Source organism: Chrysochloris asiatica, unplaced genomic scaffold, assembly GCF_000296735.1.
Source record: "Chrysochloris asiatica unplaced genomic scaffold, ChrAsi1.0 scaffold00040, whole genome shotgun sequence".
NCBI classification, from domain to species: Eukaryota; Metazoa; Chordata; class Mammalia; order Afrosoricida; family Chrysochloridae; genus Chrysochloris; species Chrysochloris asiatica.
Genome location: NW_006408558.1, coordinates 17,397,358 through 17,420,871, shown reverse-complemented (window position 1 = coordinate 17,420,871; position 23,514 = coordinate 17,397,358). Strand labels below are relative to the sequence as shown.

General features: G+C 58.0%; 4 protein-coding genes across 4 annotated transcripts; all 4 read right to left on the bottom strand.

Moving 5' to 3' along the window:
* Positions 1–279: 279 nt before the first annotated feature.
* On the bottom strand, positions 280–3,368 carry LOC102812502 (double C2-like domain-containing protein gamma-like). Its single transcript, XM_006861055.1, has 10 exons — positions 3,122–3,368; positions 2,946–3,025; positions 2,802–2,873; positions 2,463–2,572; positions 2,243–2,378; positions 2,065–2,118; positions 884–1,038; positions 710–791; positions 487–583; positions 280–410 (listed from the first exon to the last, which is right to left on the bottom strand). Exons 1-10 carry the CDS (start codon positions 3,366–3,368, stop codon positions 280–282), a joined length of 1,164 nt encoding a protein of 387 aa, XP_006861117.1.
* Positions 3,369–5,939: 2,571 nt separating this feature from the next.
* Positions 5,940–8,033, bottom strand: NUDT8 (nudix (nucleoside diphosphate linked moiety X)-type motif 8). The gene is made up of 4 exons (XM_006861054.1): positions 7,840–8,033; positions 7,115–7,247; positions 6,255–6,332; positions 5,940–6,167 (listed from the first exon to the last, which is right to left on the bottom strand). The coding sequence occupies exons 1-4, from the start codon at positions 8,031–8,033 to the stop codon at positions 5,940–5,942; spliced, it is 633 nt and encodes a 210-aa protein (XP_006861116.1).
* Positions 8,034–9,803: 1,770 nt separating this feature from the next.
* TBX10 (T-box 10) lies at positions 9,804–17,392 on the bottom strand. The gene is made up of 10 exons (XM_006861053.1): positions 17,351–17,392; positions 16,606–16,749; positions 13,537–13,645; positions 13,020–13,287; positions 12,840–12,941; positions 12,190–12,361; positions 11,020–11,175; positions 10,658–10,725; positions 10,340–10,434; positions 9,804–10,090 (listed from the first exon to the last, which is right to left on the bottom strand). The coding sequence occupies exons 1-10, from the start codon at positions 17,390–17,392 to the stop codon at positions 9,804–9,806; spliced, it is 1,443 nt and encodes a 480-aa protein (XP_006861115.1).
* A 134-nt stretch (positions 17,393–17,526) lies between these two features.
* On the bottom strand, positions 17,527–22,064 carry ACY3 (aspartoacylase (aminocyclase) 3). The gene is made up of 6 exons (XM_006861052.1): positions 21,829–22,064; positions 20,369–20,564; positions 19,905–19,998; positions 19,666–19,773; positions 19,373–19,482; positions 17,527–17,742 (listed from the first exon to the last, which is right to left on the bottom strand). The coding sequence occupies exons 1-6, from the start codon at positions 22,062–22,064 to the stop codon at positions 17,527–17,529; spliced, it is 960 nt and encodes a 319-aa protein (XP_006861114.1).
* Positions 22,065–23,514: the final 1,450 nt, after the last annotated feature.

Sequence of the window (23,514 nt, the reverse complement as noted above, 5' to 3'; positions counted from 1 at the left end):
GCTTGGGCATTCAGCACTGCAGCCCCAACCAGTCCCTGTGGCTGAGCTTCTGAGCTGGCCTCAGTGGGCAGGGGCTGTGGCCGTCCCACGGCATAGAAAGGACAGGTGTTGGCTGGGGACAGGTGTTTATTTTTACTTGCAGGTTGGATGGTGGGGTGGACTTCAAAGTGGGGAGGGAGGAAAGCCCCCAAGACCAGGACGAGGGCTCATGGGTCCTGGGGCAGACGGGTCCTGGTTCCCAGGAGCTGGCTGGTCCACTGTGGCCTGGGGTAGACCCAGCTAGTCGCTGAGCTGGAGGGGCACGCCGTCCAGCGGGTGCCACACCTCCAGCCGGTGGTCACTGTGGCCCAGACACTCACACCAGTGCCACAGACGGTCCCCGCTGGCACGGCTGCTCAGCTGTACTCCACCTGGAGTAGAGGGCAAGGGTCAGGGCTGGCCGGGGACTCCTGGGGCCTCCAGGCCTGGCCCTCAGAGCCCACTCACCAATGAAGTCATCGGCCGTGCCCAGATCATAGTCCCAGACAGTTACCAGCAGCGTCTTCTGAGCCAGCTCCTCCCGGCGGCCTGCGTAGAAGAATTCCTGCGGGGAAGGGGTCACAGGTGGGAGGAAGAGGAGATGCTGGTCAATCAGGGGGACAGTTGACAGGTGGGATGCTGGCCTCTTCCCCCCTGCAGCTGAGACTACTGCCCCTCTGGCCCAGCTGACCTCATTGAACTCGGGATTCAGGGTCTTCTTGCGAACACTGGTCTTGTACTTGGATTTCTTCCCCACATTGGGATGCAGAAAACTGATGGGGAGCAGGGGTCAGGTCAGGTGTGTCCCTGGAGAGGTGGAGGGGCTCTGCCCCTGTGCCCACCTGCTTCCCAGGTGGTCACTCACAGGCGGACAAAGGGGTCCGAGTAGCCGTTGGCGTCCATTGGGGCGAGGTGGGTGCAGCGCAGGATGCCCACCAGCAGGCCGCCCCTCTGGGAGCTGTAGCAGAGAGACAGCAGAATGCGCCCCCGCTCATCCCCAGCCTCCTCTGCCTCCATCTCCTGTGGGTGGGACCAGGGCCATCCATCAACAGCAGTCCTTCGCGCCCACCATCCACTCACCTACCCATCTGGGCAGACCAATGACGTCCTTGCACAGTTCCCGGTCCAAAGATGGTCACTGTCCCAGGAGCTATGGGGTCTGGGGACTGATGGTCTCTGAGCACCACATGGCCTGGGTGCCCACCCTTCGTCCTGAGTCATGGGAGTCACATGGGCCCAGCATTCCCACATCACCCGCACTGCACTACTTTGCCTCCTCTGCCTGGGGATCAGACTGATTGTCCTTTTCTACAACCTGGCCCCTGGTGCTCCCTAAGAAGATGACGTCAGGGGCACCCCTCTCCACTTCTGAACTATGGTTCCATTGGCAGAGAGCTTGGCCCCCTGCCCCCAATTCCTGATGGAGAAGTACTCTGAACCCTCATCACAGGCTTAGGCACAGGAAGTGGGTGCCACTGAGTGCTCCACCTCAGTGGGCGTGGGCGCAGTCAGCCTGGGCTTGAGCAGCAGGCGCTGCAACAACACATAGCTGCATTAGGGGGCGATAGTACCAGGCTCTCAGTCTGGAGGGGAGGGGAGCAGGGCGCTCCCATGGGCCTTGCAGGTGCCACTGGGGGTCTGATGGGGCTACAGCAGGACAAACAGTTGCCCCACTGCCCCCCAGACAAGGGCTTGTCTGGTGCTGCCAGTCACATGACCCCAGAGGCAGACCCAGCAGCTGAGGAGCCCCTAACCCCTGTTTCTTCTCCACCCTCTCCAGGCCACCTAATTCAGGAGGGGAGACCTCTGGGACTGTCTGGATCTGTTTTCCAGTGGCTCTGAGCTCTGCCCTCTGCAGGTTCTGTGTCCTGCGTTTCCCTGGGGCCACGGGGGCGGTTGCCCTCAGTTCTTGTTGGGGAGCTTACAGGTCCTATGAGAAAGATGGCCTCTACGCCCCCTGCCCACCACCCCCAGACCTGCCCAGCTCACTTGAGCTTGGCTCACAGACACACCCTGGCCAGCCCACCCCCACCAGCTCAGACCCACCTCCTCATATACAGACATGCCTCGGGCTGTGTCCAAACTCTTGGGCCTTTTGGTCTGAAAGAGCAGAGACCCCCCCCCCCCAAAGTCACTTTGGCAAGACACTGCCCAGATCCCATCCCTGACTCCAGCTCCCCAGCTGATGTGTGACTCCTCTCCTGGGGGCCCCAGCCTAACTCACCAGCCTTCGCTTCTCCAGACAGACGTCGAAGCTCCGAGCACGGTTGGGCACCAGCTTCCTCAGGGGCACCCGCAGCTCCCCAAGGGGGGGTGCCCGCCGACGTCGCCGCAGTCGAGGGTCCTCGCACACACACAGCCTGGTGGCCATCTTGGTCAGTCCTGGCCAGGCGAGGTGCCCCCCATCCCCCCTGCCCCTGCCCCACAGGGACACCAGTCCTCACCGCAGGGTCTTGCGCCCCGCATCCTGGCGGGTAAAGCCATGATAGGTTAGCGTCTCTTCCCAGACTGGACCCCGAGTGCCCCTCACTGTGCGCGTGCGCAGCTGGCTGGCCTGGAGGAAGAAGACAGATCAACACCCACCCTGGTCCACCCTCCCAGCCTCCCTGATAGGGCGTCCTAGTTCAAGCTGACCAGCAGCTCCTTGGGAACTCTATGCAGGGTCAATATGGGTCAGAACTGACTTGACAGCACTTAACAACAGCTCACACATCTCAGCAATAGGGGGCTCTGGGCTGAGTGTGGTTGAGGGATAGTGATGGGGGTCTGGGTCCTACCCTCACCTTGCTGGCGCCCGGAAGCAGATTGGCCTTGACATAGGTGTCCACAGAGCCGGAGGCTGGTGGCTTGAGGCCCTGGTTACAGACAGTGGGTGTGGGCAGGCCGGTGACCCAGCCGGTGGCCTAGGGTCCCCAAGCCATCCTCACCTTGGCACGGTGGGCCGTGCAGTGCAGGGCACTGTTGTCCTCGTCGAAAAGCAGTGTGAATTCCAGCGTGCCCAGGCCAGCTGAGAGCAGGTGGCAAGTAGGTCAGTCCCACCCGGCTCCCAGCGCGCCCTCCACCCACCAGACCAGGCACCCAGGCCCACCCTAGCCCCTCTCACCGCTGTCGTCCGAGTCGCTCTCTGCCTCCAGGTTAGGATGGAACTGGGCTGCAGGGCCAGTGGCGGGGGCTACGGGGCGCGGGCCGGGGGCTCGCCGGACGGGCTCGGCGAAGGGGTAGAAGTGCGGGAAGTAGTCGGAGATGAGGCGGATGGGCCGGATGGGGCCCGGGCTCACGTCGATGGCCATGTGTTCCTGCATGCTGACGCGTTGTGGCCGCCGCCAGCCCGCTGCCGCCGGGGCCGCCATGGAGACACTGACATCAGCAGCTCAGAGCGAACCCCGCGGGCCTGGTGGCAGGGCAAGGGACCCTACCGTCGGGACGGGACGACGGGGCATCGCCAAATACGCCGGGACCTGCAGACAGAGCGCGGGGTCACAGTGGCACGGGACTAGGAATGAAGTGGGGGCGCTCCAGCCTGCGGCCCGGTGGGGTTGGTGTAAGGCCGGCTGGGTCACTCACCGCTCTGAAAACCCCTTCCACCGGTTCAGTCCGTTCCTAAAGTGGGTGTGCGTTTGGGCTGCAGAGTCGTGACGAGGTGACCTGTGTGAACCTCAGTGCGTTCGATGGGGGCCCCAGGAGCCCGCGGGGTGGGGGCCGTACCCAAGCCCAGGGCACGTGGCACCTCCCAACCTTCCCTCCGGAGCCCCTCCCTAGTGCTGGGGCTCAGCCTCCCACTCTAACCCCGTTCACGCCCCCCTTCACACATTCTGTCAAAGGGAGTTATTTTTACCACCATCATGTGGCCCTGAAGGCCAGAGGTGACGAATGTGGCGTGGGGACAAGGGAGGGGTGGGTGTGAAGGAGATGTCTGGTGAGGGGGGTTGGGGAGGAGGGGCCGGACCATGGAAGAGGGGCCATGGGGAGCTAGGGCAGTGACCTTGTGCGGAAAGGGTTGAGATGGGCCTCGGCGGGGAGGAGCCTGACCTCAGCCAGCTCAAACTTTAAAATTGTGAATAAGAGCACTTCGCGTGCACACAGAGCTTAGAATAAAACCTTCTCTGTGGCTTTTTCCTGTGGCCGGTGCCCTGCTCCCCTCTACTGCCCATCCCATTTCCACATTGCTTTGCTGGATTCCTTGAACACACACAGTGGGGTTCACATTCACAAAGGAGTTTGCTCCTTCCTGGACTACACCCTCTGATCTTTTACCTGGATGGTCTTGGTTACCTTCAGTGTCAAGATCCCTCCCTGTAGCCACTGTGGCTGGCCTTACCTGCCCAGCAGCATCCTTTCCCCATCCTCACCCCTCTAATAGTCCTTTGTTATTTAGTGCCATTGAGTCAACTCAGACCCATAGGGACCCTGTATAGGGTTTCCAAGGGGTAGCTGGTGAGCTTGAACTGCTGACCAGGCAGTTCTAATGGCTTTGCAGTCTGGTACATTAACCCACAGTGCCACACTTTTGGGGCCACCTTTTCCCTACTCAATCCAGAGGGTCTCATCCTCATTCCCAGGCATGCGTAGTACCTCCAGTCCTGTGGATCCAACACTCCAACTAATGGATTTCAGAGGGCATGTGATCTAAGGTACACCAATGAAGTGCAATTGTGGGTTAGACTGGCCAGTTTTCTGTTGATGGGAAGCTGGTACCAATGCCGTCCTAGAACTGACCCTCCTCATCTCTCATATCCTCTGGAGTAGGGATGAGGCCAGCGCAGTAGAAAGTACAAGAGGAGAGAACCCGGAAGTTACCACATCCCTGCGTTTTGTAAGCTTGCAAATTTGACACACAAATTTGTGAAATGTTTATATTTGTATGTATTGTAGTCCTGGTGTGATGCTATTGGATAAAGCATGCAAGCTCAGTTTGAATCACAATGTCGATGACTGAAACTCACCAGCTGCTCCTTGGAAACCCTATACTGGGTTGCTATGAGTCAGAACCGACTGAGAGGCACTTAATTCGTTTTTGCATGGACTCTTGGTGTGGCACTGTAGGTAGGATAAGCACTGGATGGCTAACCTTAAGGTCAGTGGTTCAAACCCACCAGTCGCTCCTCAGAAACCCTGAACAGGGTCGCTATGAGTCAGAACGACTTGACAGCACTTGAGAACAGTAATCATTAACTATTATCTATATAACATTCAATATATAATCAGCTCTGGTAGCGTAGTGGTTACGAATCGGGCTGCGAACCTTAAGGTCAGCAGTTCAAAACTACCAGCCGCTCCGCGGGAGAAAGATGAGGCTTTCTACTCCCGTAAAGATTTACACCCTCGGAAATCCTGTACAGGGTCGCTATGGGTCGGAACCGACTCGATGGCACTTAACAACAACAACAAGTAATTGGCCCAAGGTCTCCCCAGACTGCAAGCACCCTCCATCCTCAAGGACGGGGCAGCATCTGGCTGGTTCTCAGATGTGTCCTCAGTAGGTGGTCAATGTATTAGAGCTTTACAATCCATTCCAGGGTGCTGCTTCCCATTACTGCTGGTTGGATTTCTGGTATCCCTCAGCAAAAAAGCGGGAAGAAAAACACAACACCTGGGAGGTTGGGCTCTGGAATCAGAGACCTGGTTCAAATCCAAGCTTGGGGTGACCTCAGGCAAGGTGTCCATCTTCCCCAACCTGGGAGCAGCGTCGGCCCTGCCTCTCAGGGCTACTGAGGGTAAATGAGGGAAGTGGATCCAGCCCCAGCCACATAGTAAGCACTCAACAAACACCCCCACTGAGCTAACAACAGTGAGAGGTTCCACTCGGGGTCAGGGCCAAGGTATGGAAGGAGCAGACGCCAGATTTGGGAATGGTTCTTTATTCAGTCCTGAAGTGGAACCCCACTGGCTGGAGAAGGCAGGAGCTGCTGGGAACCGGGCCCTTAGCTCCTGGGTATCCTGAAGCCGGCCAGGCGAGGCTGGTAGGTGTCCGGTGCCAGCAGCTGCAGGGCAAACTCCGTGATGACAGCGGTGAGCCCCCAGATGCGGTGTGGCCCATGCAAGAAGACAGGCAGTGTGTAGCGGTAGTGACCGTGTTGGCAGAAGTGAGTATAACCTTGGTTCTGAGCCTGCAGCAGGTGGGCCAGCGGCAGGACAAACACTTCATCCACCTGTGGGCAAGAGGCAGGGGGGTTAGACAGAGGACAAACTGCTGCCACCTGCTGGAACACCCCTGACCCCCAGGACTCCCTGCTCACCTCCTCTGGGTTGGGCCTGAGACTCTGAGGATCCATGGGGCCCACACTGGCAAGCACAGGTATCACGGTGGTCTTTTGCTGGGCAGGAGGAGGGCAAATGTCAGAGCAGGTAAGGGTCTTGGACTCGGGGAGGAGAACCTGGGAGAAGATCCCCCTTGCCTTCTGGAGGCCACATTCACCCAGCCCTGCCAACTGACTTGAAACCCCTCTGTACTGGACCAGTATAGGTCTCTGGTTCTTTCTAGACTGTTCCCCCGACTTAGATCAGCCTGCCCTTACCTTTCACTACCCCCAAATTCCCTCTGTTATTCCAGACCCTGCTCAGTCGCAGTCTACCCTGTGAGCCCTTCCTCGAACTTCACCCACTAAGCTGTGACTCACCCCTTAGCTCTTGGACCACCCTCCACTGACCTGAGCCTCAGTTTCCATATCTGTCACACACACAAAAACAAATCCATTGCAGTCAAGTCCAACTCAAACTTATAGCCACCGAACAGGACAGAACAGAACTGTCCCATAGGGTGTTGGCATCTTTGTGGAAGCAGACAGCTTATCTTTGTCCTGAGGAATGACTGGTAGGTTCTAATCACTGATTAGTCAGCAGCTAGCTGCTTAACCTACTGTGCCACGGGGCTCTTTGCCACAATGGTGGCTAGAAATGCCCGCCGCCAAGGGCTGATGCAGGTATGAATTAAGTGCATGTCAGGCAGGTTGGGAGCCAACCTCTAGCCCTGATGGCATCTAGGGCCCCTCCCCTTGTCCCTGGGGTCCCGCCTTCTAGCCCAGCACAGACACAGGTCACAGCAGCACTCATGGGATCTGGCAGACGGTGGTCTCCGGGCCTGGTGTGGTGGGCTCACCTGGTTGTGCACAGGGTGCAGGATCCCCCACACGTGCTGCTCAGGTACCACCAGGCCCAGCTCCTCCAGGGTCTCCCGCAGGGCCGTGTGCACCACGTCCTGGTCAGTGGGGTCACACTTGCCACCTGGGAAACTGAGAAGATACAGGAGAAGAATCCTCGGGTTGTTAGGGCCACGGAGGGACAGGGGCATGGGCTCTGGTCTTTGCAGCGGTAGTGGTGAAGGGGCGCACTGGAACCATCTTCTGTCTTTATCTTTGTTTGTTGTGAGACTGAAGGCAAGTCACATGACCGCTGGAGAGTCAGTTTACTTCCCTGGTACGGATGATGACAGCTAGATCCCCTCTCAGCCCAAGTTGTGCAAGGTGAGATGTGACCTAGTATTTGGGGCAAGAGGAACCTACAGCTGAGATACCTTAAATGGGGTCTACGGTGGTCCCAGTGGTTATTGACCCTAGGGTACCCCCAATTTCCTACTGGGATGGGGTAGGGACTTGAGACCCTACAGCCCGGTGTGTCCTTGGTTCCTGGAGTTTGGAACCCACATTGGCCAGTAAGGAATGGGGTCCTGCCTTTTAGAAGGAGGGAAACAGCTCTGTGGTGTCCCCAGCCCGAGGTGGAAGGAGAGGCGCGGTAGCTCACAGACCCATTTTACAAAGACAGAAACTGAGTCGCGGAGAGCCCGGCAGCTCCCTCCGACTCAGAGAGGACGTCCCGGCCGTGTACCTGACCTCGCCCTTGTGCTTTCCAGTCATGCGTCTGGATCGCAGCGTGTAGAGCAGCCCCGGGACCCCGCGCACCAAACACAACGGCACGAGCACGGCAGCCGCTGCGGCCTGCGCTCGGTACCGGGCAGTGGCCCCCGCCAGCAGCTGCCGGCAGCGCCGTTCGACCTCCGCGGACAGATTGTCAAGCACCATGTCCGGCCAGCACGCGGCCGGGACACCCAGGGCACCGCCACGGCGGAGTTGGGTCTGGAGGCTCCGCCCTCCCCGCCCACCACGTGAGCCTCCGGGGCAGAGCGAGGTCTGTGGATGGGGCGGGGTCGCGCGGGAGCCCGGGTTAAATTCCGTAATAACAGTGAGATGGCGTCGGGGCGGGGCCTGAAAGGAAATCGGAGGGAGGGGCGGGGCCTATAACAGAGGCTCCAATGGAAATGACTGAAGAGTTGCGGGAGGCGGGGGCGGGCCTGGAAAGGGCGTGGTCCTACGGTCCTGGGGCGGGGCGGAGCCTGAAGTGAAGGCGGTGGGAGAGTGGCTGGAACTGCGAGTTCATAGAACTATTCCGGCCGCGGAAAACCGGGCGACCAGACCCGGTCCTTCAGATCGCGGTGTGCTGGACTCGGGTCTCTGGCTGTTGAGACCCTGTATCCCCTCGCCCTTAGCAGTGTCTGTCCTTCAAAAGGTGTGCAGAGTCGGGCTCACGGGTTCCTTCCCCGCGGCTCCGCTGGGTGGCGCGCAGCCTCTAGCCTTGTTTTCCAGTCCAGCTCCCGCCGTCCTGGCCTTTGTCCCGCCTTTCTCCCGCGACTTGAAACTCCTTTCCCCTATTCCCTCTCGCCGTTCCTATTCCTTCCTTTGTTGTTAAGTGCCGTCTAGTGGATTCCGACTCATTACGACTCTGTATAGGGCTTCCAAGGAGCAGTTGGTGGGTTTGAACCGCCGATCTTTAAGTTAGCAGTCCAGTGCTTAAATGGTGCTTTCTCTAGGAAGCTCTGTTTCCTCATTCACTCTCATCGGATTCCCAAATTACACCGGTGGGCACTTTCGCTGGGGCCCTCTACCTTTCCTACCGGAACTCCTCCAGGGCCAACCTCAGGCTGCTTACTTTAGCTACACGTGGAGTGGCAGGGGGTGGCCCTGCTTTCCTGGCTTTGATAGCGTAGTGGTTACGAATCGGGCTGTGAACCTTAAGGTCAGCAGTTTGAAACTACCAGCCGCTCCGCGGGAGAAAGATGAGGCTTTCTGTTCCCATAAAAATTTACAGACTTTGTACAGGGTCGCTATGGGTCGGAACTGACTCAATGGCACTTAACAACAACAACAAACAGGAAGGTGCGCTGGTGGCACTGTGGGTTAAATGTAGGCCTGCTAACTGCAAGGGAGAAAACTGAGACTGTCTACTGCCAAAAAGATTTAAGATTGCAGTCTCGGAAGCCCTAAGGGACAGTCCTACGCTGTCCTTTAGGATCCTGAGACAGAATCAGCTCTACAGCAGTGGGGTTGGTTTTGTTTTTGGTATGAACATCAAAACAAAGCAGGAGGTCCAGGTCCCCTCAGTCTAGCCACTCAATCTGTGTCACCATCCCCTGGGATGCAGCCGCATTGAGCAGAGCTTTGGGGCCACCACAGGGCTGAGGCAGGGACTGTCCCCAAGGCCCCCAACCCCAACCGAGAATACAGAATGCTCTGACCACGCATGCCAAATGATTTAATGCAGGGGTCAGGGCGGGAGGGGAAGCAGGATTTGGGAAGTCGTCTCTAAGGTGAAGGGGGTGAGATTCTCCAGCCCAGAGTTGGGAGCAAAAGGTCTGGTTCCGAGTCTGGACAACAGATCCCAGGCTGTGACCCTGGGAAGGCCTCCACGTGCCTCAGCCTCCTCAGTAGAGGAGAGGTCTGGTGGGGACAGGTGAATGAAGGTAGCTGCAGAGATGGGGCTGGTGGGGGTCAGGCAGAGGGTGATGGAGGTCCTTCTCACTGTGGGTCCTGGCCGGGCCCTAGGCATACAGTAGTGGAGGACAGGAGCCCCAGCCCTTCTGGGAGGGGCAGACCCCCTTGATCCCTGTCAGCCTGGATGTTGGGAAGAGGGTATGGTGCTGATCGGGCTCTTGGGATCCCAAAGGAACTTGGGACTCCTGGGTACAGACTCTGGTAGGTGGGAGGGCGATAGGTGGCTGGGGCCAGCAGGGCCTCAGGGGGTGCCAGCTGTTGATGGTTGAGCGCAGAGGTCCTTGAGGTGGAGGTTGGAGCTTTGCTGAGATCTGCGGGAGGAGATGATCTGAGTAAATTGTAGACTCCCCCTCTTCCTGGCCCTGCCCTTTCCAGGTTCCTGCTCTTCCCATTGTTGGCCCAGGCTTTTCCTCTGCTTGGAAGTGTCTCCCCATCCCCCAGGTCCACTGGTTCCCAGAGGGTCTGCCAAGCATGGGGAAGTCCCGGTGGCCCTGAAGCCTGTCTCCTTGTTTCCTCCCACCATGCTCTGGTCCAGTTATGTCAGTGACCTGGGGGCTTACCTGTCTCCTGCTCTGTGAGACCCTTTATCAGATAGGGACGGAGACTGCTATGACCCCGTGGTGGGATGCTCTGCAGGGGCCGTGGGGACACAGGCCTGAGAAGGAGCAGGAGTGGGGGGGTCAAGGTGAAGAAACCCAGAGCAGAGGTCATGGTCAGAGTTGGGCGGGAAACAAGAGAAGTCAGAAGGCAAGACATCAGGGCCAGGAGTCAGGAATCAGGGTGGGCCCTGAGGGCAGCGGGCCAGAGGCTTAGGAAATGCCTGGGAGGGGCTGGGGTGGGGTTTCGGCTGGACCAAACTGGCCAGGACCTATAAGTACCAGGAGTCCTGGTCACTCTCTCTAAAGCCCTTGGCAAAAGGATTGCTGGCGATTTTCAGCTGAGTAATCTGCAGAAGAGAGAGTGTGGTGATGAGACAGCCCTGAGCCAGGGAAAAGTTGTGGTCGCCACGTCCAGCCACCCTGTCCTCCCTGGACCTTCTCCCAATCCCGAGTCCCTAGAGCCCAGACCCCTCAGCTCACAGACTCTGGAGCTGGGGGTATAAAGGCAGGGAGATGAGGAAGCAGATGCCCACTGAGTCCCTCCCTATGAAGGAGGACAGGGCAGGGGCTGCCCGTTGGTGGATGAAGATCCTGGGGCCTCAGTCTCTGCTCTTGGGAAACAGGCTGTGGGCCTGACCCACCCGGTGGTTCTGGTACGCTGTCACGGCGGTGAACTGGGTCTCCGTGAAGATGAAGGACTTGAAGTTCTCCTGGGCATAGCGTTCACTGTCCTTCCGTGGGTCCACAAAGACCACGTGGAAGCGGGGCTGGTAACGGTGCATGGAGTTGAGGATGATCTGGGGGTTCAGAGCAGACCCTTCCTCAGGGCAGAAAGGGACACAGAAGGACAGTAGGGTAGGAGGGGAGGGCAGCCCAGCTGTGCTTGGTTTCTGAGCCTTCTTTTAAATGGGACACCCACATCCGAACAGTCAGCTTTAGATCCCAGAACTCCCTGGGATCTAACCACCTCTCCCACCCACGGCTTCCACGCCTCCCAGCTACCATCAGCTTTCTCTGTGTTCCCTCAGCTGTTCCCTGGCTGCCTCCAGCTCACCCCACATCCATTCTACACACAGCAGCCCTGGCAGACTCATCCTGTTACCCCCTAGTCTGCCCCCCAAAGCCCCCCTCCCACCCAGAGGAAAGGTCAGACCCCTTCCCATGGTCAAACAAGCTCTGCAGGCCCCAGCCCACTGCCTCTGGAATCTTCTCCCACTTCCCACCTCTGTCCACTTCAGGCACATGTGGGGAGGGAAGGGCTCCTTCAGTTCCTCCAAGTCCCCCACCATTCTCTGACCTCAGGGCCTTTGCACGGGAACAGCTCCTCCTTCGATGGACATAGGTTCCCTCCTCACCTTCAGATCTCTGTTCTAATAATATGGCCTCGCCCTGACCCCTCCCCAGTGAAACAGCCACTCTCCATCCCCACCCCCTTCCCTGGCTCCGTTGTCTCCTTGGCGTTCATCACTGTCTGGTTCCATATTTGCTGCCTGTCTTCCCTCCCCACCCTGTGGTTTGATTCTGACCACATGTGGATGGAGCTGTGGTCAGTACCCTCAGAGGCCTGTCCCAGGGGAGACAGATGGATTTCTCCAGGTGGACTGTCAGTAAATGCTCTGGGGCAGTGTGGCTGGGTGGTGGTGGACCGCATGTGACCACATGCAGTCTCCCACCCCCACCCAACCTCCCCTCAGCTGGCTGGCTTCAGCCAAGTGGGCACCAAGGCCATGGGGGTACCCAAGGCCTTAGCAGGCAACCCCCAGCCCTCCACATCCTGGCCCAGGCCCTCCCCACTGTGGCCCGGGCCTCACATGACCATTGTTGTCTAGCAGGTTGTTGGTTAGCTTGAGCTTGTCGAAGGACACAATCTGGCGCATCCACTGTGCACCCTTGGCTGGCGAATCGGGGTGGAAGTGCACACGGCCGGGTGTGACAGGGTCTGCCTTACCAGCCACCAGCCACGCAGAGCTATGGAAGGAGTACCTGGAGAGCAAAGCTAGGTGGCCAAGGTGCCCATCTCCTCTCACACCCCTGGCCCCTCAGCCATTGTCCCCACCTGGAGCCATGCCTGGCCAAGACTGGTGAGGCACAGGGGCCATCGCTGACTCCCCCGCCTGCCCCGCCCCCGCCGGTGCCGGCCCTCTTAGTGCGCCCATCCTAGTGTGAGGTCCCGGGTACAGGGGAGCAGTCTGCAGATTGGAGAACTTGAGGCCCAGAGACCATTCTCAACCCTGACATCCCTGTGGCTAACCCTGCTGCCCCAGGCTAGCTTCTCTGTCTGCTGCCCCAAGCTGGCCCACTGCCCCAGGTGGGCTTCTGTCCATGTCAGACTTTCTGCACTGGCTACCCTTCTGCTATGAGACTAGGCTGGACACCCCCCAAACACACACACATGATTCAGATCGTCTCCTGCCCTGGGCTCAGCACCTGAGACCCGAGTTCCCCCTGGGTCAGCCCAGACCTGTATCTCTTGTCATCCAGGGGGACAAAGTCCATGAGCAGAGCGTAGTCGGCCAGCCTGTCCATGCCCAGAATCTTCACCTGGAAGGTGGGGAACATCCTCCTGTGGGAGGCAGGTACTCCACAACCCCGCCCCGCCCCATCCTGCCCCGCCCCCTCTTGTCCCGCCCACTGCCCCCACCTGCCCGCTTTGGTGACGATCATCTCTGTGCCCAGCTGGTTGAACTCCTCCCACAAAGACTTCATCTCCAGTTGCACCGTCACGCTGGACACGCGAGGGTTCTTGGGGTCCTGCCCAGAAGGTTTGGCCACGGCTGGGGTCCTGGAGGAGCCGGTGTCAGGGCCTGCCGGGAAGGGCGGGCCCAGCCTGGGCTCCCAGCTGGAACTGGCCACCGGCAGAACACAGGACTCAGAGGGTGTGAGGGCCCTGAGGCCGGAGGAGAGGAAGGCTGGGGAGAGAGGAAGAACCATGGGTGCTGCCCACTTTACCCTTCCCCAACCTTCATCCTGGGGCCGTACGTAGACACCTCCACCTCCAGGAAGCCCTCCCTGACTGCAGACGTCTGTGTCCCCACAGGAACTCCCTCAGTCTGTTTCCCAGCAAGCTACTGGGTGGCAGGCTTCATGCCAGTCTTGCTCCCAGGGCATCTTGGAACCACTCACCATGGGTCCTTGTGACCTGGAGCCAATTGTGGTACCTCTCAGAGCCCCAGTTTGCACACTTGCCATGGGGGTCCTAGGGACTCGCTCCAGAGCCGCCAGTGAGGAGAGCGGGCCCTCAGAAATGCCAGCTGTACTGCTGTCCAGCTGGTAGAGAGGTCTGCTGGCACTCATGAGGTGGGAAAGGGTAGTGACCAAGAGGAGACCCCGTTAACCACCAGCACCTTTTACCCACACCTGACCTCGAACACCTGCCTTTCTTCTGCCTTTGTTGTTGTTAAGTGCCGTAGAGTTGGGTCCGTCCCATAGTGACCCTATATAGGGTTTCCAAGGAGCAGCTGGTGAGCTTGAACCCCCAACCTTGCAGTTCAAACAGCTTTGCAGTCTGGCGCATTAACCCACAGCGCCACACCAGGACTCCTGCCTTTATTTCATTTTTTCTGTTTGGTCTCACTTCTCTGCAATCCTGGCCCAAGTCTTGGACAAAAACCTTGCTGGATCCCAGTCCCAATTTTAACCTTAACACCAGATCTAGGAGTTCTAAGAAGTTGAGGGCCAGGTGGGGCCAAGGACAGCAGTGGACGAGCCAGGGGACAGGGCTTCCTGCCGAGTGATTTTGGGGTATTTACACCACTATAAATTTGCAGGGTCCCCTGAGCAGAGGTTGGATGTGGCATAGATTACTAGACAGATGGATGGGGGGTGCCTGGAGTGGCAAAGTATCACATGAGGTGACGGGAACAGAGCTGCCCAGGAATGGTGCATAGTAGGTGCTTGTTGGCCCTGTCCCAGAGGCCCCAAGTGTCATTACTATAGCGCCCAGGATTTCTGCAGTCTGGAGGGTGGGCTGGAGTGGGTCTCTCCCGGAAGCCCTGAGAGAAGTGGACCACAACAGGGCTGCACCCCAGAGGACCTGGAGCCTGTGGATGAGGCACTGTTGTCCTGGGGACCGATGCCAGCCCCCAAGGGTCCATGGTGAGGGGTCCCAAAGGGGTAGGGCTCATGGCTTTGCTGGGCACGGAGGTTTCTCAGACCCCAGCTGCCCAGTGTCCTGCAAGTCCAGCCACTGCCTGGCTCCTCAGCATTCTCAGGAACTCGGGATAGGGTTAGCCAGGTTTGAGTGTTCTCTGCCCAGGCCCCCTGAAGGCCAGCCTTGGACAGTTTCCAGAGAGGCCCAGGTCTGGAAGGGAACTGAGGGACCTTTGGTCTGTGCCAAAGATCGCAGACGCCTGGTGGGACCTCACCTCCCAGAAACGGCTCTGACCCCCACCTGTCAGTCCCCGTCTTTGCGCTTGAGCAGCCCAACCCTGGAGTGCCCCCTGCCCAACCCCTTCCCAGAGGCTGCAGTCCAGGGGACTCCATGCTCTCCAAATCTAATACCAGCCCTGCCCCACCCACCTGCCCACTCAGGGGTCTGCCTTGCCACCTGCACCCTACCTGCCATGGAGCCACCAGCCTGGAGGGACCCTGCTCAGCTGGAGTCGGCTGCACAGCCACCTGAGGGAGCCAGCCTGCGGGAGGGCAGCCCAAACCCTCCTGGTTTCCACGTCCACTTGGCGGCCACAGCCCAGTCCTCAGAGGCCCATGCAGTCCCGTCTCCTCAAGATTGTCCTTCCCTCTCGACTGCCCTCTATCCAAGTCTTTGGGTGTCTTCTCCCATCTGAGCTGGCACCTGGTCTCAGCATGGGACCCTGGCTCTGGGGTAGGCAAGATCCCTCTCCAAGCTACCCTCTCAGACAGTCCGGTCTGAGGGCGGTTGTGGGCGGAAGCTGTGCGGTGGAGGGCAGGTGGGAGGCTCTGACGTGGCAAGCTTCCCCTCCGCTCCCCAGCTGAGCGCCCCCAGCCATTCCAGATCAATGGACTCCCGCACAGGGCAGGGGCTCATCTCAAAGAGGGGCAAGGTGGTCTGTATGGAGGCTGGGGTGGTGGGGAAACAGCAGCCTCCAGGACTGAATGGCCTCTCACCAGGGCTCAGACCCCTGACCTGAGGCCAGGGGCGCCCAGTCAGCCTGCTGGTGTGCATTTGCTGTGGAGCTTGGGGCGGGGGGGCCATGCAGCAGCAGCTGATGCTGTTCAAGCCCCCAGACTGGGGGTGGGGGGCAGGAAGCCAGCTCCGGACAGTCAGCCCAATGTACTTGGTGCCTCAGTTTCCTCAACTGACCTAAGAATGTAGTGTAGTCTCTTTTGCTTGGGTGGTCTGACATGGGTGATGGGGCCCAAGCTAGCTTCATGCTGAAGCTGGGGTCCCCCATCAGGGTGAGAACGGAGATGAAACTGCTCCTGTTAGATACCTCTGGGGTGGGCATCTGCTCTGTCTGTTGTCTGCCCGTCTTCTCTGGCTGGATGAAATGCCTCCTCCAGGCTGCTCCCAGCCTGTCCCAGGGCTGGGCATTCAGAGGACACAAGGAACACTGATGAGGAGGGCAGGAGGGGAATCCTCTTGAGTGGACACCAGCCCCTTAATTGAGGGTACCCTCAGGCCATGTGAGTGGGGTCAGGGAGCACCCCAAACTAGAGCACTGGGTGCCGCTCCATTGATGGTGGTCTCAAGGTGAGTGGGACCTCCCCTAAACCTCCTCCTGAGTCTGGTGCTGGGGACATGGGGGTGGCAGGAGTGGGGCCTGAGAAGGGGTGTTGGAGGGGGTCAGGTATCTACCACTCTGGCCCCCGTGTCCCGGTCACAGCCTACAGAGCTGCTGAGCAGGGGGTGGCCCCTGGAACAGACCCACACCAGCTGTAGGGAAGAAGGCTGAGAGTCCATGCTGGACAAGATGGGGTCTCCAACAGTTCCCAACACTACCCAGAGCCACAGTGGGGTGAGTGAGTTTCTAGGAGAGGTGGAAATGGCTCCCCTCAACTCAGACATCCCAGGTGGGCCAGCCTGGAGCCCTATGGGCTCCTGACACATGTGTAGTTTATATGTGCACGTACCCACAAATACCCATACACACTCACACACACACACCAAGCAGACTAGCTAGCCCCTCTCCTTCCCCCCACCCCCTGCTCCCCACACTGGCCCTTCGTGCCTGAGGCTCTGTCTGCCCCCTGCTCCCTCATCCATCTTCCCTGCCAGCCCATCCCTGGTGCCTTCATATCCTTCACACCTTCTCATCTCGCTGTTCAATACCAGGAGGCGGTGTGTCCGCCACGCGCCGCGGGGAGATGGATGGCCGGGGAAGGGGGTGGCCACGAAAGTCAGTTCTGGGCTCCAGAATCCTGCTGTCCAGCCAGGCACAGTGCCCTGGGAGCTTCCAGCAGGTGTGGCCGAGGTGAGGCTGTAGCCCCTGATGCTCCTAGCCCTCCCAGGTTAGGGACCCTGCCAGGGACCCCACACCCTTGAGCTGAGGAGAAGCATCCCCTGATGGTGGCGAATGGTGGAGACAAATCTGAGTGTTCCTGCTCAGACTTTTCTGTCCCAATCCAAGGCACGTCCTCCTGTGTCCTTTCCTCCAGCCTTGACTCACCCTGAATCCTCCTGGGTGCTGTCTTAGACATATAGCCACCCATGTATGCACACAATATGCTGGGAAATGCCTATCTGGACTAGTGTTCCCTCTCCAAGGAATGCCCAAGGACGGAAGGCCCCTGGGAGTGTGTGTGTGTGCAGATTCTCACATGGACAGGTATGTGTGTACATGCATGGGTGCATGCTTCTGCTTTTCCCAGACTTAAGCTTTGGACCCAGGATTATAAGGGGTTGAGGTCCCCCTTTGGGCCATGGCCACCAGCCGCAGGACAGTCCTCCTCACACTGTGGGATCTGCCCCAGTGTACTCTAAACAACTGTAGGCACAGAGACATCACCAGGACAAATAGTACCAGACCTAAAGTCAACTTTCCCTTCTCTCACCCACCGCCAGCCCAGAGAGAAGCCTTGAGGGACAGAGGACATGGTCGTGGACTGGTTTTATAGAATGGGAAACTGAGGCCTGTGGTCAGGTATCAAAGGGTGCCCCCGGATGTGGGACTTTGTCTCAGGACCCATTGCTCAGCTGGGAAGACTAAAGCCCACCAGGTGTGGCCGGGTTAGGGAGCTGGGGTGGAGGTGGGGGTCAGTGCAGGCAAGGCCGGCACAGAGAATGTGAGCTTTTCAGTCTGGATGAAGGCGATGCCCTTCTCGTAGTAGGCAGCCTCATTGATGAAGATGGGGTACACAGTGTCCTTCCCCTCATACTGCACGTCTTTGCCATCAAACATCTGGAAAATGGGTGCACCGGGCTGCAATGGCTCAAAGTCTCGGTCCTGGGAGGAGAGGCAAGGTTCAAGGTGCTGGGACTGACCTCTGCCCCTCACCCCACACACATATTCATTCACCTGTCAATCAAATGGGACAGGGGTCTGATGAGATTCCAACCTGATGTGTTTAGAAATGGGGACACTGGTCACCTTGGAAAGACTTTGGTCATTTTGGAAGAGCAGCCAAGGGATTAGAGGCACAGGCACTGAAGCCTGGGTTCAAATCCTAACTAGCTGTGTGACCTTGGGCAAGTCACTTTACCTCTCTGTTGCTCAGCTTCCTCATCTGTGAAATAGGGATTTTAAGAGGTCTTCCCGCCATTCTGAGGCTTTAATTAAATTAGTTGATACTACAGTGCTTAGAACAGTGTCTGGCACAGAGTAAATAAATACAACGTGAACATTTATAAAATACATTTTTGAATTGTGGGAGAAATCAACCAAAATGACTATTACTACTTATGTCCCTTCCACCACAATGCTATCAGGAAGGAAAAAAAAACCACAAAGCTGTAATAAAAGAATTGAAACATCTAACCTAATTCAGACTTTTCTTACAATTGTTACTGTAATTCACTTGTTCAAATTTGAAGTATCTAATCCTTCCCACTACTCTCTTTTGTGCCCATGCTGACTGAGCCCTTGGCACCTTCTGGGTCTGGCAGCTGACCACCCCACATGGTTGCCACGGAGTGGAGGGTAGATTCCATTTGCCTTGGGAGCTAGAGCACAGCTCTCCTGCTCAGGGGTGGGCGGGGATAATGAACAAGAATGGTGTATGTGTGTGTTTCACGGGGAGGTGTGGTGACCATTTTTGCTTAGCGGTATGATGGCTCCTGAGATGGAAACTTATCCTTGTGTAGCTTCATCATCAGTTGGTTACCTCTGATACTGGGGGGTTCCCACCTGAGTTCTACCAACAGAAGAGTTGGCAGGTGGAAGAGTGCCGGCTGCCTTTGAAACCCCCTAATCCCGGGAGCAAGACGGCAGGGGATGGAGGTAGGGGAATAATACTAAGGAACCTAGGGCTTTGGTGTCCAGCGAGGCACCTTACCACCTGAGGACAAGTGGGAACAAGGACCACGCGCCTGTTTGGATTCTGTTCAACAGCGCTCTCGTGTGGCAGCAATCAGAACAGCGCCTGGGGGGACCACCGGTTCTTTCCACCCATCCCTGGGTCAACGTATAGAAGCAAGAATACCCAATTCCAGAACATTCAAGGTGGGAAAGCCTGGAAGGGAGGCACTGCTCCCTGCTAATGGGCACTGGTAATTATGTAGGTTGGAGGAATTAACTGGAATAGAGAGGGGCTTCTATATCTGAATCCCCAGAGCAGGTGGGCTGGGCCAGGCCTGCCCCACAGCCCCGCCCTCCCTCTGCCTTCTGCCGTGGAGCGCCTTGGAGCCCCCTACTTAGACGCTATGAGAATCACTGTGGCTGGGTGTGGGGGTCCCAGGGGAAGGAAGTAGGGGCCGAGGCCGGAGCTGGGGCAGGAGAGTCATGGGACAATGAAATAGAGCAGATTGGTTCTGCTCGTGGTTCCGAGGCCCTCAGGGGGGCTTCACCCTCATTTTCCGACATTCCTGACACCACCTCCCAGGTTGTGACGCCAGGGATCTCGCCCTCACACACACACCTGCAACTGAGGGTGGATGGTTCCCGCCAGGTCCCCGTCCTCGGTGCGTGGAAAGTCCACGCGCCTTACGGTGCTGTACGCCTCCATCTCAAAGGCTGGAAAGTCGGTGCCTGCGTGGGGACACCGTGTGAGAGAGCCCCTCCTCCACGCCCGGGACGGAGTGAGTGCACGTGGGATCACGCAGGACTGGACCCCAGTCTGCCTCGTGAACCTGGCTCCCCGCCCTTGGGTTAGGTCTGTCCTCACTGGCCTCAGTTTCCCTGTAAGCGCCGGGGGTGGAGGTGGGGGCTCACCCTGGTTAAAGAGTTCAATGAAGTCCAGAACTGCGCCCACTAGGGACCTCATCCGAGAGAAGAGGTCTGCCCGCAGCACGCCCTGGGGTTGGGGGCCCAGCTCCAGCGCTAGGGGGGCGGGGAAAGGGTCAGGCAGGCGTCCTCTTTCGAGAGGCCACGCCCACTTCACAGACCCCCGCCCCACCAGGTCCCCGCCCAGGCCTCCTGGCCCTGCCCACTCCCAGCGGTTCGCGGCCCACCTATTCCATTCTTGGCCACCGAATCTATGGTGTAGCTCTCCTCCCCTGGCAACTGGTACAGGAAGACTGGGCAGGGCAGCTCGGGGGTCTGCAGCTAGGGGTGGAAGGGGTGGCTCAGAACCTCGGCCAATTTGAGAGGGAAGTTTAGGTGTAGGGGGTGGAGGATGGAGGAAACACCGGGCACCGGGTGCTGCCTGCCCCCCTCACACCCCTTCATTCTGCTCTATTGGGTGTCAGACGACGGAAAGAGGAAGCACAGGGCACTCGGTCTGCCTTCACTCCCCTCCCCCCTTACTCTGCCCTCTTGGGGTGGGGGTGTCAGACGACCGGAGTGGCTGCCGCTGGCAGGTCCCAGGGGCTGGGGTTAGGGGAAATGAAGGGTGAGGACACCATCAGCTCTGCTCTGCCCTCGCTGGCCTTGCCCTGGGTTGGAATGAGAGCGTGGTGCACTCGGTCTGGACCACCTGCAGATGCCGGCACAGGTGCATGGCAAACATGTTGTGGGCAGAATCAGCAATGAGGCAGGTCCCCATGTTGGCCGTGGTGTTATGCAGGTCCAGGATGAAGTCGAAGGCCCGGCCAGAGGCCTTTGGGCCCAGCAGCTGGTTCAGCTCCCGGGCCCTGGTCACCTCATACGGGTCATCCGGGGTGGCCCTGGCTCTGTGGGGGCAGAAATGAAGTACAGACCGTGTCATTTCAGTCACCAGCAGTTTAATAAGGGAGGGCAGCTGAACTTGCTCAGGGCTCCTCGTTCATGACTGCTCCTGCTCTCTGCCCTCTTGGGCTCCCTACAGCACCCACAAAACTCCAACCTGTCTCTTGATGTCCATCCGCACCTCTCCAAGCACCACGTTGGCCTCACCTCTAGGCCTTACTGGAGCCATCTCCTCTCCTCTTCACCTGGTTAACTTCTCATCTTTGCAGCTTGGCTGAGCTAAAGGTGAGGCACACTGGGCTCGTTCCGATGTCCCCAGCCCCATCCACACTGCTACTTGTCATGACAGCTGACAGAGTCCATTGAGCCCAGGTACCCTTGGCGTGATGTAACCCCTACCAGTGCTCAGAGGTTCTGTGGGATAAACCTCTCCTTAGGAAAAAGATGAGACTTTCTGTTCCCACAAAGATTTATAGCCTTGGAAATCCTCTACAGGGTCACTATGAGCTGGAAGACTCAGCAGCAATTAACAATCACAACACATATAGATATGGGAGTGTGGTGGTTCCGTAGGATAATTCTTAGACAGTGAATCACAAGGTTTGTGGTTCGAGCCCACCAAAAGATGAGGCTTTTTGCTCCAGCATGTTCTCAGCCTTAGAAACCCTATACAGAGTCTCTATGAATCAGAACTGACTCGATGGCACCTAATAACAACCACTCCTGTGTTTTGTTGTTAAATGCCACCGAGTCACTTCTGACTCATAGTGACCCTGTAGAGGGTTTCAGAGGAGTGGCTGGTGGGTTTGAACCACCCACCTTGAGGTTCAAACCGACCTTGCAGTCCAGTGCATTATCCTGCAGGGCCACACCAAGACTCCCCCTTGATTCTAGTTGTTGGCTTCTTCCTGTCTCCTCCTATAAGCAGAGGACACTACCAGGGTCCTCATCCCCATTCTCGGGCCTGAGTAACAAAATGGCCCTCAGGTAACACTCTGTGACTATCACCGAGGGAAGGTGTGTACTGACTGTCACCAGAGACACAAGACAAGCACAGCCAGTGGGACTGATCTAAGGGGTCTTGGGACTCTGCCTGGGGTCAGGGAGGGCTTCCTGAAGACAGTGACATCATCAGTCCTGGTTTCTCTAAATGGAGAGGAATGGGCAGGGAGGGGAAAGAAAAAACAAAAGTACAGGCCAGGGGAGAGGGGTCAGCTGGTGGCTGGAGGAATTTGTGGTGGGGGCATCCCCAGCCCTGAGGTTACTCACGTCAGAAAGGAGCTGGTGAAGGTTCGGTTGAGGTCTCGGCCCATGTATCGCCGGCAGACAGCCGTGGCCTCTGGATTGGCCAGCACGGGCTTGGCGGAGAAGCTGGGTCTCTGTAGCTCCCCCGGTGCCCGCAGCCAGTGCTGGGCCAGGCAGACTCCAGACATCTCATTACCATGGGTGCCCCCGGTCACGGCCACGTGGCGCAGGGGCTCCCGGGGCACTGGCAGAGAACACATGTCAGTATGGGTGGGGCTTCAGGGCCCTGGGTACAGGTCCAGTGGTCAAAGCGGGCTGGGATGGAGGTTGTAAGCTCCCCGGAGCCAGAGGAGTTCAAGTTGGGCAGAGCAGCTGTCTGTCAAAAGGTGTGGTGGGGTCGTAGCATCAGCTGGATAGAGGAAACATAAAGTCCTCCAAGGTCCCACCCTCAGGGACCTGCTGGAGGTGTCCCACCTGCACTCCTGTGGTCCAGCTCTAGGTCACCCTATGTCTAAGGTGTCCGCTGTCCCTCCATTAGCACCTTTCTTTTGAGCCCTAATGGCGTAATAGGATAAGTGCTTCACTACTAAACAAAAGGTCAGCAGTTCAAACCCACCAGCCACTCCGAGGAGGAACCATAAGGCTATCTGCTCTTGTAAAGATTTACAGTCTCGGAAACCCTACCCTGGGTCGTTTTGAGTCCCAATTGACTAGACGGCGGAGTGGTTTGGTTTTTTGAGAATAAACACTGTTCTCTCCACCCTTCTCTGAGGAGACGTTTTTAAGGTCCAGTTTGGAGAGAGGAAGTTTCTTTTCAGTTGAGAAGAAGGGCCCAGACTTTCAGGGATGTGCAGCCATTGGGACACTCTCTGGATGGGAAGGGGATTGGGAGTCCATTTTACAGATGGGGAAACTGAGGGCAGCATGGAGATTGGAATGTGAGATGGCTGTGAAGTCTCTCGTCTCCCATTGATCTGCTCCTCCCTGCTCCTCCCTGCTCTTCCTGCTCTGAGCAGGCGCAGGACCCTTGGGGAGTGGGGGCATGCTTACCTGGCTGGAACAGATCTGAGCTCCCTGGGCCTCAGAGACTAGGGGGCTGGTCTCCAAGACACACGGATATTTATGGACTCTGCGATCCCCCAGAGCAGGAAGTATTTCTGCCCAGTTGGCCCAGCACCCTGGGTGGGTGGGGCGGGCTGAGGTCCAGCTAAAGGTTGGAAGCGCCGGGCCCTACCCACCCCCATCTCCATCCCACACTGCCATTTTTGGTAGAGCTGCTATGGCCCATTGAGTCCAATGCACAGGACAACCTGCCTCCTAATCACAGATGTAGGTCCCTGCTGGGCAGCTGCTCAGGGCCTCACACAATTGCTGAGAGATTCTGGAAGGGCTGGGATGAAAAGGTGCTCCCCCAGAAAGGATTTAAGCTTGAGTAACAGTCAAGTTCAGTCTGTGTCCAGCACAGGTGCCAGCCACAGGCAGGCGGGGCCTGGAGTCCAGCCTAAACCTCTGGCTGAGCCCAGGACTGAGTCCGTCCTCCCAGGGGGGCACCTCCCTTAACTAGAGGCTGGCAGCAGGGGGTGACTGGACTTTTACCACCAGAGCAGACCACTGTGAGTCACCATCAAGACGTGCATCTTGGTGGCCTCCCAGATGAGCACAGTCCCCCTCCACTCCTCTCAGCACCATGTTTCTGTCCTAAAAGTCACC